The following is a 13663-nucleotide window of genomic DNA, read 5'->3' as shown; positions in this document are numbered from 1 at the left end:
TGTGTAAGGGCTCAGTGATGCTGGGTCTTGGTTATATAATTCAAGAAATTCAGCATCTTGCTTTACTTAAAGGCCCCAACACATTTTTATTGAGGTATGTTAAAAAAAGGGTTACCCAGCTGAATAGCATGAGCTACTTTTTATGTGCTAAATTTCTGCCTCACTTGCATTTAGAAAATACTGGAGATCTTATTTGGAATCATAAAAAAAGGACAGTCACTCAAAGTTTGGACTTGTGAAATCAACCACTATTGAGAACCAAACTGAAACTACAATTTAGCAATCAAATATGGAGATGAATTATGTAATACCTTAAGAATACATATCAGAAGACAAATTCTTACAGTGTCTCTATTATAATTACTGATGTTAGTCAAGTTTAGCTACTGATTGGTATAATGATGTATAACGTTTGGAAATCTGTCTTGTTTATTTTGGTTTGTTATTTCTAATTTTTACACTGTTTTGTCATGTTTTATCACTCTTGTATTTTTTTGTATGATAAAAAATCTGAACAAAATGGAGATTTACAGAAAAGAACAAAAATAGCTGTATTCAAGTAGATAATCACATGTGGGTTATTTATTTAAAGTGTTTATATCATGCCTATTATGAAAGCTATCTCAAAGTCAGTTTATAATAAAATCCATTAAAAATACAATAGCAAAATAAATCCGGAAGTATTAACAGTCTGGTAACACAACAACCTTGGTTTTAAAGCTAACTAGCACTGTATAGTTATGGGATGTTTAGATCCACATGGATGCAAAACTCATATTGATACCTGGTTAACATACTATACTAAGACCTGTCAGAAATGAGGGTTTTATTTCTTATTCAGGATTCATGGCAGAACCAGATTTTTGGCATGCAAGGTAAGGCTTTGGAAATGGTTCAAAAAATTCCATTTTTAAAAAGTGAGGGGAAAGGTCTCCATTTAAAAAAAGGAAAGGGTGGGGGGAGTCTGCTGTATCCCAATTATAAATACTAATCTCTCACTGTCCTACAAACTAAGGCTCCAATCCAGTGTGCACTTATATGGGAGTGTGACCGAACACAGTGGGACTCACTCCTGAGTAAGTATGGATAGGATTAGACTTACTACACGTTAAGCACTGGATCATAACAAAGGCTCTCCTGCCGGCTGCAATGGAACCTGCTTGCTCTTGTTCGTCTACAATTTTAGGCTGCTAGTCTGTGCTAGCAACCCCTTCAAAGAAAGGGAGAGAAATATAAATGGTTCTTTTCTTTTCTTCACTCACTCTAATTTATTGTTGGTATTTAGTCTTCTACTGTTCAGGTTAACTGTCTGAAACATTATAATTGAAGCATTTGCTACAATTTGCTTGCACGTCCTCCCCACACGGACACTTTTTCTTTTTTTTTTTAGACTGGCATACCTCCTAGCTCCAATGAGCAAAAGATAAGATGGTCCCTCCCTGCAAAGCTTTTTCAGCTTCTTATATCTCTACACCTTTAGAATTTGGATGGTTAGCACAAGCAAGTCTGCTTGAACCTTGTATTATTGGCTCATTCACTTGAGCCAAAGAAGGAAGGGACGCTTGCTAGAGCGGAGAGGGGCAACTGCCATGGTGGATTTGGTAAGTGCTTTTATGGATGTTGTACCTGGTGCCATAGAAACTTTGCCCTTCTCTTCCAGGAGAATTTTCCCATCAAAGTCCATAGCAGGCAGCATACCCTGCTGGAAGAAGATCACATTCTCCTCCTTTAAGCCAAAGTATTTGTGCTTCAGAAAAAAACTCTTAGTCAACTCCATTGTCCTACCACTTGTCATGATGTACCTGTTTGGCACAAACAAGAGACTGATAGATTATTAAGGCAGGAACAAACATTTTATGGGAAAGGAGCCCATGGCCTTTCCCAACTACTAGGCATATGTAACAGCCTTGCTCCTCAAATGGCCATAAGGAGTCAGGCATTCACCAGGATTATTTCACGCTGTTTGTGGGCTGTGAAAGTACAGGTGCCCAAGAACTTCAGAGAGCTCAAAAGTCCAAGACGTTAAAGGGCATGGGCAAGAGGTGGGGAGGAAATCACTCAAAACAGGGCAAAGGGATCTTTTGGCAACTTACGGTTATCTGCCCCTTGCATTGCAACCTTGTAAAATATAGTTTCCACTGTTGAGGGCCCCCATGGTCCTCTAGAGAGGCTTGGGGTAGGGACTGAAGATGGGAAGGAAGGGAAGATAAATATTCTGTTCATGTATCTATTACAGCCCTGAATATAAGGCTAGCGAAAGTTACCTTTAAACCAACAAAATAAAAACTACTGCCAGGTATCCTCAGCTTCTTCCAACTACTGAATGACACTAACACTATGACCAAGGGCTGTATCCAAAGTTGCTCTAAGTCAAGGTCCCGTCAGTGCAAGGATTTCTGCACTGAGACTTCCTCTCCCATGTACCCCCTAAATCTGTTATAGAGGTTGCCCCAAACTTCTGGAGCAGATTAGGGGAAGGTGCTGGGTGTGCATGGGGGGGGAGAGGGGGAAGCTCCCATTGCACAAGTGGAAACCCTTGCAAGTGGAAATGTTAGTTGGATGCTGCCCTGAAGCGTCCAAGATGCTTACCATGCAATAACACATTTGAGGCCATGTTGTTTTTCTGCCAGCTGCTGCAGTTTCAAGATGCGCTCTGCTTGGATCTGGAAGAGGGTTTTGTGGGATGGCAGGCCTACATCATACATTCCTTTGGGGTATGAGACACCCAGCCTTGTGCCTTGTCCACCAGCTAGGAGAAGAACAGCTACTTTGTTTTGAGCAATCTGCCGGAGACCTAAACAGAGTCAAAAAATAAATAAAAGTGAATTATCTGTCCCAGAGTCTAAAGCATATTGTTCCTTTAACTCCAGTGATAAGGATAGCAAGCTTATTATTTGCACACAACTCTTTTTCAGGCATGCAAGTTGCAACTAAAAGGAAGTCACTAATCTAAACACAAGTGCTTCATGTGGTGAAGCCAGAACCATTGTACCCTTGTTGCTCTTGGAGACTCTTGTCCTCACTACTCATCTGAGATTGTTTTAGGTTCCATTTCAAACCAAGAGCAACGAGAAATTCTTTAGCATCCTTCTACGTAACTGGAATTTTATGTCTTGAATCAAAAGCTTCACTTAAGGACAGGAAGAGTACTTCGAATTCTGGAGAGACATATGCATTGTTTAAAAGTGTGCTTTTGTTGCTGTTTTTAGGTCCCTATTAGTATAGGGGTAGAACACCTGTACTCTGTATGGCTGCCTGTTCCATCCTGCTGCACTACCCTATAACACAATAGATCCTAGAAGATGGCATTTCGATGTTATGCCAAACCACTCTTTGGCATTACATGTGCAAGCTTGGAATGAATCTCAGGCTCATGCACCTTCATCCCACTTTCACTTGGAAATGTCCTGCCTAATTTCCAGGTATGAGGGGAAAAAAACATGGTTTGCTGGCTTGGATGAAATGGCAAATGGTTGGTCTGCCTCAGACTAGGCAAGGTGGCTAGACAAGAGGTAGTAAGAGGGAGAAGATAAAGAAAGTTGCATGCAGATCTGAGATTCACTCAAGTATGTGTACCTTAACACCAAATCATCCCTCCAACTTGTCCTTGGAACTTAATTTGGACAACTTTGGCACAAAGAACCTACATAAACAGATTTTTTAAAAAACCAATCAGTTACTATCACCAGCAACTGAGGAAACAGCTTTTGAGAATTACCTCTGCTTCATTCTATACAAGTCCCCACTACCCAGCCCATTTGAAAATATCATCTTCAGCATTGGTCTCGCTATGTGGCAAATCAAGGACAGCATAAGCAAAGGAAAACTCAGTCCCAATCTCTCTGCTAAACTGTGTATACACCAACCAGAAATTGTACCAGATCTTGTAGATATCCTGTGGTCCAAATGCAACCAATACGCTGCTGGACCAACTAGCAACTGATCCAAATCTTTATGTTAGAGTAAACAATCTTAAAAAGAAAGGATAAGACCACACAATAAGAAAAACATTCTAGCAGGTCTATGATTTACACCTAGGGGTATTTACATCCAGCAAATTCAAGGGTTCATCAATTATTTATTTAATACTCTGAAAATCTATTTCACTGTAGGCAACGACCATGTTTCTTGTTCTTGTTACAGCAAACAGCTTAAAAGTATTTCAGGAAATGTCTGGTGAGAACTTAGAAACAAGGTTTTCAAAACCTGCTCAGGTGCATGTTCCGTCTCTAACTGTACACTTACCATTCTCCATCTTTACTCCAAGCAAGAAAATTGGGGTACCATGACTCAGAAAGTATGTTACATACTTACCCTATACATGCTCACACACAAGAGTATCCAAGGAGGCTCGCTTACGAGCACCCCAGCATCTGAAATATAGTGGATGGCCATGAATTCTGCAACCAATGACAAAAGGGTTTAGAACCCTCAATCCATGAAGAATCTTGCCTGGCACCTTCCCATTGGATTTCAGTAGGAAACAAACTATCTCAAAGAGCTTTTCATTAAATGTATTAACTGAAGTTTGTCTTACAAAATTTTGCATCTCATTTTTGTTTCATCTTTATATTGCAAACCGCTCCCAGAGCCTTGCTGTGGAACAGTATAAAAATGTAATAAATAAATTGAGATAATATACACAGTTCAGCTGATACCCTACACCAAAAACTGCACACACAACTACTCACAGAACTGGAATGTGTTACACAATGTCTGCCCAGTTTTAAAATATAGTTTTCTTCATTACCATTTTACTTATGAGACCTACACTCAGTTTTAGCATCTTTGCCTAAGGAAAGGCATTCATAACCTCCACAAACAAATTAGCAATATATATACACTGAAATTTTAGGATTCAATTCTGGACAAACATGGGAAAGCACAAGACAAAATGGGATAGGAGATCCATGTTCCACAGGCCAAATCCTATAGTCTTATCATAGGAGTTCCAGTATGGGTGTTTCCCCAGATAAGTTATATAGACATGCAGCCAAACGGCTTGTTTGGCGGTGGGTTTTTTTCATTTTGTTTGTTTTGGCCTCTCCAGGATAAAATGCTTCCTGGATTACTTCCTGCTTGGAAACACGCCTGAAACTATTTAAGCATTTGGTTACAAACAGACCTATGGTACAGGTGAATGAGGAACAGAGGCAGAAGAGCAATTTGAACAGCAAGGCTGCTGAATAAGCTATCTTTAAAAATATTCAGTAGTATTGGTATGCAGTACCGAGTTTTTTTGGCCTGAAGAGTGCTGTATTGATCAAAAGCTTGCTTTCTGGCATTTTAAGCATCTGATAGGGTAAAAGCACAATCTTGGTTGCTCTTTTCTTCGTAGCAACACAGCTACTAAGCCTATCAGTCTTGTTTCTTTTTGCAAGTTTTAACACTTTCCTAGTCTAGATCAATCTGACTTGGATCTTGATAATAGTTTTGTTTTTTGTGTCTTTCCTTAATGTCACTACTCCAATCCAGACCATGTAGCTCATCATGTCAGCTTATCATAACAAGTAATCTTAAGGCTATGGTACGATAGAGTCAATAGCCAGCCTTCCTGGTAGCGTAGAATGGGACTGCAAAAGCATTGTTCAAACCAACCAGTGTGCAAGGCACTAACTTGGAAAAAATAGCTGAAAGATACCAAGAAGACTGAAAGTACAACTTTACCATACACATAAATGTTATAGTACACAAGGGAGAGGCTGTGGGAATGTATGCATGTATGGGGCCCAAGTCTCAACCCTCATTATCTGCAGCTAGGAGGCTTCAGGAGAAAGGGCTGGGAAAGCTTATAACTTTTTGGAGTCACAAGCAGAGTTCTTACGAAGACACATGTACTTAGCTGGTCCACTGAACTGACTCAGCTTGCTCCACAGTCAGTTGCTCCTACTTCATTCTGCAGTCACACTGTATAGTTTCTGCAGGTAGCTGGCCTATTATACACTAAGGATCTAGACCCTTTGACTACACAGTAACCAAAGGGAAGGGTAGACTAGCATGTAGGCCACCAAACTGTTTCCTAGTAAGCTCCCTAAAGTCAAGGCAGCCAGCACAGGAACTCACCAAGATAGAGAAAGTTAATTTGGGAAGTGGCATTCAGTTTTGTTCCCAGCAGAAAGGAAACTAAGGCACTGGTATCTTCTCCCCACCTCAAAAAAATTCACAATATGGTATTCAACAAGCAAGAGTCTAGAGACATGCACAACCAGTTTTAAAAATATTAATATCAAAACACAAAAATTTGCCTATCACATTGTATTCTTGTGGTTACTAACACTACTGATACATATGAAAGTTTTATGAAGTCATGAGATCCAGTTCTTACCCCAGACATGAATTGGTAAAGACATGCTAGTGTCGTGGAATTTACGACTGAGTTCTTTTTGAGGAGACTTAATAATGAAGCCAAAACCTGTTTTAAGGTTGTTTATTTAGCTAAGCGCTTAGCCAGAGTAGAGTACAGGACTCAACTCTCTTCCTCAAAATGGTGGTTAGTTACAGACAGTTATATACCTTTACCTCCGTCACAATCATGGCAACAGTTACATTGCTACAATGATGTTCTGCCCCCGTTCCATCCGTCCTCCCTCCATTCCTGCAATATCAGTGTCCTTGGCACATTTTCACTACAACAGCACTATTCTCTGTTGTCTACGTGACCCCCCTGTCTAGGGAAAATGGCAGTCAGACTTGTTCAGTATTGATCGACACTGCTGATACATATGAAAGTTTTATGAAGTCATGAGATCCAGTTCTTACCCCAGACATGAATTGGTAAAGACATGCTAGACTACCAACTCCTACTTCCATCAAAACACGCACAAAAACTGAGCTATAAAGGGCCCTGGCTGAGCTATAAAGGGCCCCTAACATCAGCTTATAGCTCCTGAAGGAGAGTTTTTTCACATTTCAAAGACTACAGATCTAATATATAAAGTAGAGAGAAGCAAGCGAACAATCAATGTCTTTACATTGTCTGGATCACTTCAGGGACCAGGTCTGTTTCCCTAGAACTACCCTATGTGGCAAGTAGGGGTTCCTCTTGGTACCTTCCTTCTCCCAGGCTGACAGTTGAGCTCGGTTCCGGGTCACACTCCCTAGCACTTCATGTGACACAGGTTCCATTTTGGCATCCATAATCTCCTGCCCTGGTAAATGGCTGCTGTCCTTCATGGCTTTCTGGAAAGCCTGGCCTAGCTCCTCCAGGTACAGGCCTTTCACTTCCATATGCAGTTCTTGCTGCTGTGACACACTCAGTTCCTCCCAGAACCAAAGCAAATGGCTCTGTCCTGCCTCAGCCAAGCGGTGCTGGAGTGCATGGATATCACTGTCTCTGTCCATGGCCTGTGGAAGGAAAGAGAACCATGTTTGTAAGACTCACTGAGAAACTCTGAGCTGGAAACACATTGTATTTTCCCCTGCACTGACCCTTGAGTTACCTACAGCAGCCTTGCATTTAACAACTCATCTTGTAGCCATAGGCAAGCAGGTTTTCATGCTAGTCACAGAGGAAGGAAGGCCTCTTCTTCCGCAACCATCACGGAAACACAGTGCTCCACCCCTTCTCCACCAGTCCATTTACAAAGTAGCAATTTTTTTCACTAGCCTGCCAAGAGGCTAGCAGCTTGCACTTTCATGCTGACAGCAGTGGAGACAGCTTATCTTCATCTCTGGCTAGTAAGGAAAATGCAGGCTACTAGCCCCTTAGCAGGCTACTCAACTTTTCTGCAGGCTACTAATTTTCATGAAGTTATTTACAATGCTGTACTACAGAACATGGACCTTTTGAAAGGGGTCAGAAATGTGCTGGATGCCCCCTTGAATCTTGTTCCAAGAAAACCACAGTTCTGGAGGGAAAAGCGACAATCCCAGTGATATCTAAGTGAGCAGATCTGCGGAGGGAAAGGTTCCTTATTCTCAGATATATAAGGAACATATAGGAAAAGACTCTTCCTAGAATTCCCCATTCACTTTCCCCAGTTTAAGCACTGGATGTGGCCCTCCTTGCATTGTAGGGTAAATGCAACACACAGTAGATTTTTGGTTAGACCGCAGCTATCTCTCAGAACAACAACATAGATGTAAATATAATAGCCCTATATGCTCAAAGGAGAACAGAAGCTATGTATCTTCTGCTGCATGCAAGGACTGCTCCACTCTGCTGCTGACATTCTGCCAGTGCCAATTACCTGTTGGGGAATGGGACCCACTCCCCACCCCCAACAGATGACCAGCACTGACAATCTCTTCAGTGGGGCATACAAGCACTGGATTTCTCACTGCCCACCCAGAGGAGCCTTTTGCACTCCCAGAAGGATTAGGTTTTTGTGTAGCAACTGATTTAATTGCATTTCAGCAAGAGAGACCACAAGCAAAATGTGCAACAACAACAAAAACAATCCACCAAGAGCAATTATTGGTACACAGGACAGAAACAACTAAACTGGTGCCCTGACACCACCTCTCAGTACCATGAATGTGTTCATTCTGCCTTAAGCACAGTTCGCCTAAGGCAACTGCATTTGCTTGTGGCAAGTTTCCATTGGGGGGGGGGGCACAATTTGGTCTCTCATTTAACCATTTCCCTCCTCCAACATTGTAGTTATGGAAGTACTTGACAGGTAAAGCATTCTATTTCCTTTCACTCTCCCAACACACATTTACAAGGGGTATAGAGATCACAATCCACATTTGCAAAGGTAAATACAGAAACAGGGTTTTAAAGTTGTGGTTACTTTAGTGCTTATATCTCCTCTTATTTCCCAAAAAATAATTCAAGGTAGAAAGAAATCACACGACAATTAAAAACAATATATCACCCCAACTTTACTAAGAGCATCAAGCACAAAACCCAAATATTACTATAAACAACAAATGCCTGCTGCTATGATTATTCCCAATTACTCTATGGAACAATGGGAACATAAAAATAACATATACAAACGATTTTTTTAAATGTTCTTCAGGATCAGCATTTGTGTTTTGCTTACGCTACGCTGTGAAGCACCATTTAAACAGCCCTATAAAATTAACAACAACGGAGGCCAATATAAAAAACCACTTTGAACTGTGTTGCTGGAATGGTTAAACTGAGCACAATTATTCTAATTTTTTGGAACTTATTGCAATGGCTCAGCTCTAACAAGCAAATATAAGATGCTATTTAGCTCTCTTCCCCTCATCAACATACAATTCTTCAAGCAAAATAAGTGCAACCTTCTCCCAATTGGGGGGTGAAATTCCCTCTCCCACAGTAAGATACCACTCCCACTACGTTTAGCCTCTCACCTCAGGGAGCAATTTGCAGCTCTGAACACAGCTTCTCCGAGCCAACCTCTTGTACCTTTCTTCCTCCTCCCACTACCAGCCTATCTACAGTCCTTCGCAAGTCCCGCCCCCTTAAAGTACACGTTGGCCAATAACCATAGGGGAGGCGGTGCCTAGAGCTCAGGCACCTTTTTCTCCCCAAGTTAGTGGGTGGGAGAAATCGCTGGAAGGCTGTCTCTGCCACGTTACGCTAGGGAGTGGACCTGCCTCTTAATGCTATTGGCTCGATACCTGGGTGGGGGGGCAAGGGGGAGAGAAAGGTCAGAGCCTGAATAGGGCGAGGCTCGGAAGGGAAACGGAACCTACGCGGCGTGGCTCGAAATGGACGTTGTTGTTGTGGCAACGGTACTTCCACGTCATTGTTACCAATGGGAGGGGTCTGGAGATTTGGGCTCTATTGCTTCTGAGACATAATGTGGCCGAAGAGTTTCAGCAAAGCTGAACGTTTATACGACAAAAAAGAATAGTCATAAAATTACTCAGAGAAGTATGACGTTCTTGAGGTCCCGTAAGAGGGCCTGCCCCGGGATGCTCACTAAAATCAGTCCGTCTGCTAATCTGCTGAGTCCAGACTTCGATTTAAAAAAACCCGCTTCATCTCCTACTGACTTGTAAGGGTGCAGCAGGAGCAGAGCTTGGAAAAGTTACTTTTTTTTGAACTACAACTCCCATCAGCCCAATACAGTGGTCATGCTGGCTGGGGCTGATGGGAGTTGTAGTCTAAAAAAAGTAACTTTGCCAAGCTCTGAGTGTCCCTTTACTCAAGCATATTTGCAAAAGAAATGTGGGATGAGGCACATTTACCTTAAAATACACCCAGACCCTAACACAGACACTTAAAACGTAAACATACATTTAATTACATAACATTTATTTATAAAAAGTATTTCCAATCTGACCTGCACCCAAAGGTCCCAGGGGGAAATATATACAATATAATTAATAAGATTAAAACAGTGTTGTTGGTGGTTTTTTTTGCCACCCTGGGCTCCTGCTGGGGGAAAGGGTGGGATATAAATCAAATAGTAAATAAATAGATAAAATATGACAATAAATAAATAAACAAACAAACCTCTCCACTTGGGCACCCTTAGGAGCAAATTGAGGGGGATAAGTTATATATGACTGTAAGCAAAGACACTTGTAGGTTCCCTGGACTGTGAAACTTACTCTGAGCAATGAAGCTACTTTCGAAAAACATCTCTGCTAAGAGCTGTATATGGTGGCTCTTTTGCCTGCGCACTGCCCTGTTGGACACTTTGGGCCTTTTGTGAGAGTGAGAGGGGGTCCCATCCTGACACCCTCAGAAAAGGGTCTGGGGCAGAAGGAGCTGTGAGAGTTAGCAGCCAAGCAGGGTTGCAGGCACTTTTCATCCCGCCAGGCAGGCGAGCTCCCACTTCTTGCTGCTAGGAATTTGTTGGCCTTTTTTTCTCGACATGAGCATCTGGCCCAGGCCGGATGCTGTCGCCCCGTGCTGGGATAACTTAATAAAGGCCGAGGGCCACTGACATGGCACCGCAGAGCCACCGCCAAGGGAGTTGTGATCCCGGACTTCATCCTCTCCCCAACAGACTCCACAGGCTGGGCCTCTTGTCTTTGTGGTTGCGCAGGGCTGGCAGTACGCTGGAGCCTCGACTGGACAGTTGAGTGTAGCAGGAGGATGCATAGAATAAAAACGTTAACATGCAGAACTGTTTACCATGACATCACATGACAATGCATCACCTCCAACGCCAGGCCCCCTCATTATGCCAAAAATGTTGAAAGACCAGCTGTGTGTATATCAAGGAAGTTTACTATGCAGGAAAGGAAAGACACATACAGTCAATTGTGCGAAATAGCTGGAATTCAAGCAAACATAAGTAGAGGAATTATTGGTATAGAAGTGCTTTGCATTTTCCTTGTATCAGAGGGAGAGATATAAACCGTGGCGGGTATACAGGAAAGGGGAGTGTGTTTACTATTGAGAAGAGTCTTCTCAGAGGCTGCCTGGCCTCCTTGCACTACACCGAGATGCAATCAGCAAGAAGGGGGAAGCATGCTAGAAGACTCTTCCCAGTGGCTAAGACATTTTCCTATCATTCTTACACCCTTTCTTTGACTATAGCCTCTTCACGCATGTTCCTTCAGCAGCTGCCCTCCACCTTTCTTGTCACCTAGCAGTAATAGGAGACTGTTTTAATGCATGGTTTTTGTGGTAGAGTGCAAAGGTGGAGAGGAGCATACGTCATATGTTCCGGACCAATTTGCTGATAGTGGGTGCAGCACAAGGAAGCCACTCAGGCAGGGGATTCAAACCTCCCGCCTAAAAGCCTCCCGCACACCTGCTTCACAGCTGATGAGCAGAGAGGGGAAAAACCACTCAGGCACGCAGCCGAAAAGCAGGAGATTCCCCAAGAGTGGGAAGCAGCTGGCGAGACTGCATGGCTTAAAAGAAAACCCCCGCCGCAGCCCAGCTTCTCATCGCCAAGCGCAGGAGCCCCCCAAAGTGTGGGGCCCGGGGCAAATGCCCCCTTCCCGGTGCCTAGGGGCAGCGCTGGGAGCATACGTCATATGTTCCGGACCAATTTGCTGATAGTGGGTGTGGTCTCTGGCAGACCTGGGAAAACCAAAAGAAATCACATTATTACTGTTGTCTTTCGGCATTGTTGCAACAATACGATACTTTAATATACTGTAGGGATGGCCCACGACAACTAAGGCTGGGAAGGGGGCTTATCCCTCTACACTTTCAGGTTATCTTCGTTATTCTCTCACATGGCGATCAGAACAACAGACATCCCAACTTCCGGGAAGGGTGACTTCGCTTGTGCCTGCTTTTGAGACGGGCTCCCGCCTCAAAAGAAGCTTATTCAGATATAAATCAGTCAGAACATTTTGTTTTTGACTGATGAAATTTCTCCCGGGCAGGGAGAAACGGAGAGATCAACCTCAAAAGCCTGTTTTTGTTGGGAGGACTGGATTTCATTAATTTATGAGAAAAGGTCCAGCCAGCAATGCCGGACGGACTTCCGAACAAGCTCTATCTGATTAATGCGATACGTTTATCTTTTCTTCAAAGAGAAAACAGACTAACAGGCAAGCACCCTTCTTTCTATTATTTTTTTTACTTGGTTTAAATTGTTGCAGCAAAAAGAGATTTGTCAAATGAATCAGCTTTAAAGAATTTCTGGGTGAGCTATAACTCTTCTCTGTTATTCACAAAATTAACAGCTTATCTCTGTTTCTATTGCAAAAAGCTGTCCTGGAAGTGCATTCTAAAGATATAAACAGAAGAGGGATTTCTATTCCGAGGAACATTATATTGTCTGGGACTATTCTCTTTTTGGTCTATTTTATTTTGACGAATCTGCTTCTTCACGACGCCACTAACTGTTTTGATGCTGGGAACTAAATTTGTTTTGTATTCTTGAACATAGAGAGATAAGGCAGGCTGCTCTGTTTATACTGTGATGTCATCAAGCCTGGAATATTAACCCAATTGTTGCTGAAATAAGAAGTGGTTCTTCTTTATTTTTGTTTTGTTTTGTTTTCGTGGTTTTAAAAATGGCAATCAAGAAAGTGGCTGAGAATCTGGAAGTAATTATGTTTCAGAAAATAATGGATGAGATTGAGATAACGAAACAAACCCTGCGACAGGGCAGTAAGGAGCTGAAAATTGAACTGAGCAAAATGACGCAGGAGCTTAAAGAAATAGGGGATCCTGTGAGAGAGGAGAATGAGATCAGAGATGAGAAAAGAAAAAATAAAGGGAAGATACAAGCCCTGGAGATTGGAACAAATGTGGAATTGGAAAAAGATCTGGAGTTTATGGATATTAGAAATAAAATCTACTGTTTGGAATTTAACGTTATCTCTGAAGAAATTAATGAAGATATTAGAGATAAAGTTATCAATGGCTTGGATAATCTTCTGGACTGGAATGACGTGATGGAGCTTGATATAGAGAAAATCTATGGAATTAACTGCAGCCATGTGACAATGGAAAAACTCTCAAGAGATGAGCCAGTGCATTTTGTAAAAAAGAAGAACAGAGATATGACTTTACAACAATATTTCAGCAACTTATTCAGAATTGATGGCAAGAAAATATTTGGGATAGAGAAAATTCCCATCAGACTCTTATTATATGACTATGGCTATGACAGCAAGATTATTATGGAATACTGATAATGGAAGATTGGACACTGAAATTACTGGACTTAACAGGACTATTGAAGATGGAAGATGGAATTAATAGGGATAATGGAATAATGGCTATTGAAATTATTGGACCTAACAGATTTTGATGAGATGGATTAATCGACATGTTTATTTGGAGAAAAATTGATAGATA

General features: G+C 42.0%; 1 protein-coding gene across 3 annotated transcripts in view; it reads right to left on the bottom strand.

Moving 5' to 3' along the window:
- Nucleotides 1–9395, bottom strand: part of LOC133390165 (UDP-N-acetylhexosamine pyrophosphorylase-like) — a 27898-nt gene extending 18503 nt beyond the window's left edge. For all 3 annotated transcript variants that reach the window (XM_061638169.1, XM_061638170.1, XM_061638171.1), the window contains exons 1-4: nucleotides 9289–9395; nucleotides 7050–7344; nucleotides 2590–2794; nucleotides 1627–1802 (exon numbers count right to left, since the gene is read on the bottom strand). In XM_061638169.1, the coding sequence (XP_061494153.1) occupies nucleotides 1627–1802; nucleotides 2590–2794; nucleotides 7050–7341 (673 nt within the window). In that variant the 5' untranslated portion in view covers nucleotides 7342–7344; nucleotides 9289–9395. The remainder of the gene's footprint in view (nucleotides 1–1626; nucleotides 1803–2589; nucleotides 2795–7049; nucleotides 7345–9288) is intronic.
- Between the last annotated feature and the right edge of the window lie 4268 nt (nucleotides 9396–13663).

The sequence above is a fragment of the Rhineura floridana genome, chromosome 8 (assembly GCF_030035675.1).
Source record: "Rhineura floridana isolate rRhiFlo1 chromosome 8, rRhiFlo1.hap2, whole genome shotgun sequence".
Classification (NCBI taxonomy): Eukaryota; Metazoa; Chordata; class Lepidosauria; order Squamata; family Rhineuridae; genus Rhineura; species Rhineura floridana.
This window is presented reverse-complemented; position numbering and strand designations above follow the sequence as displayed.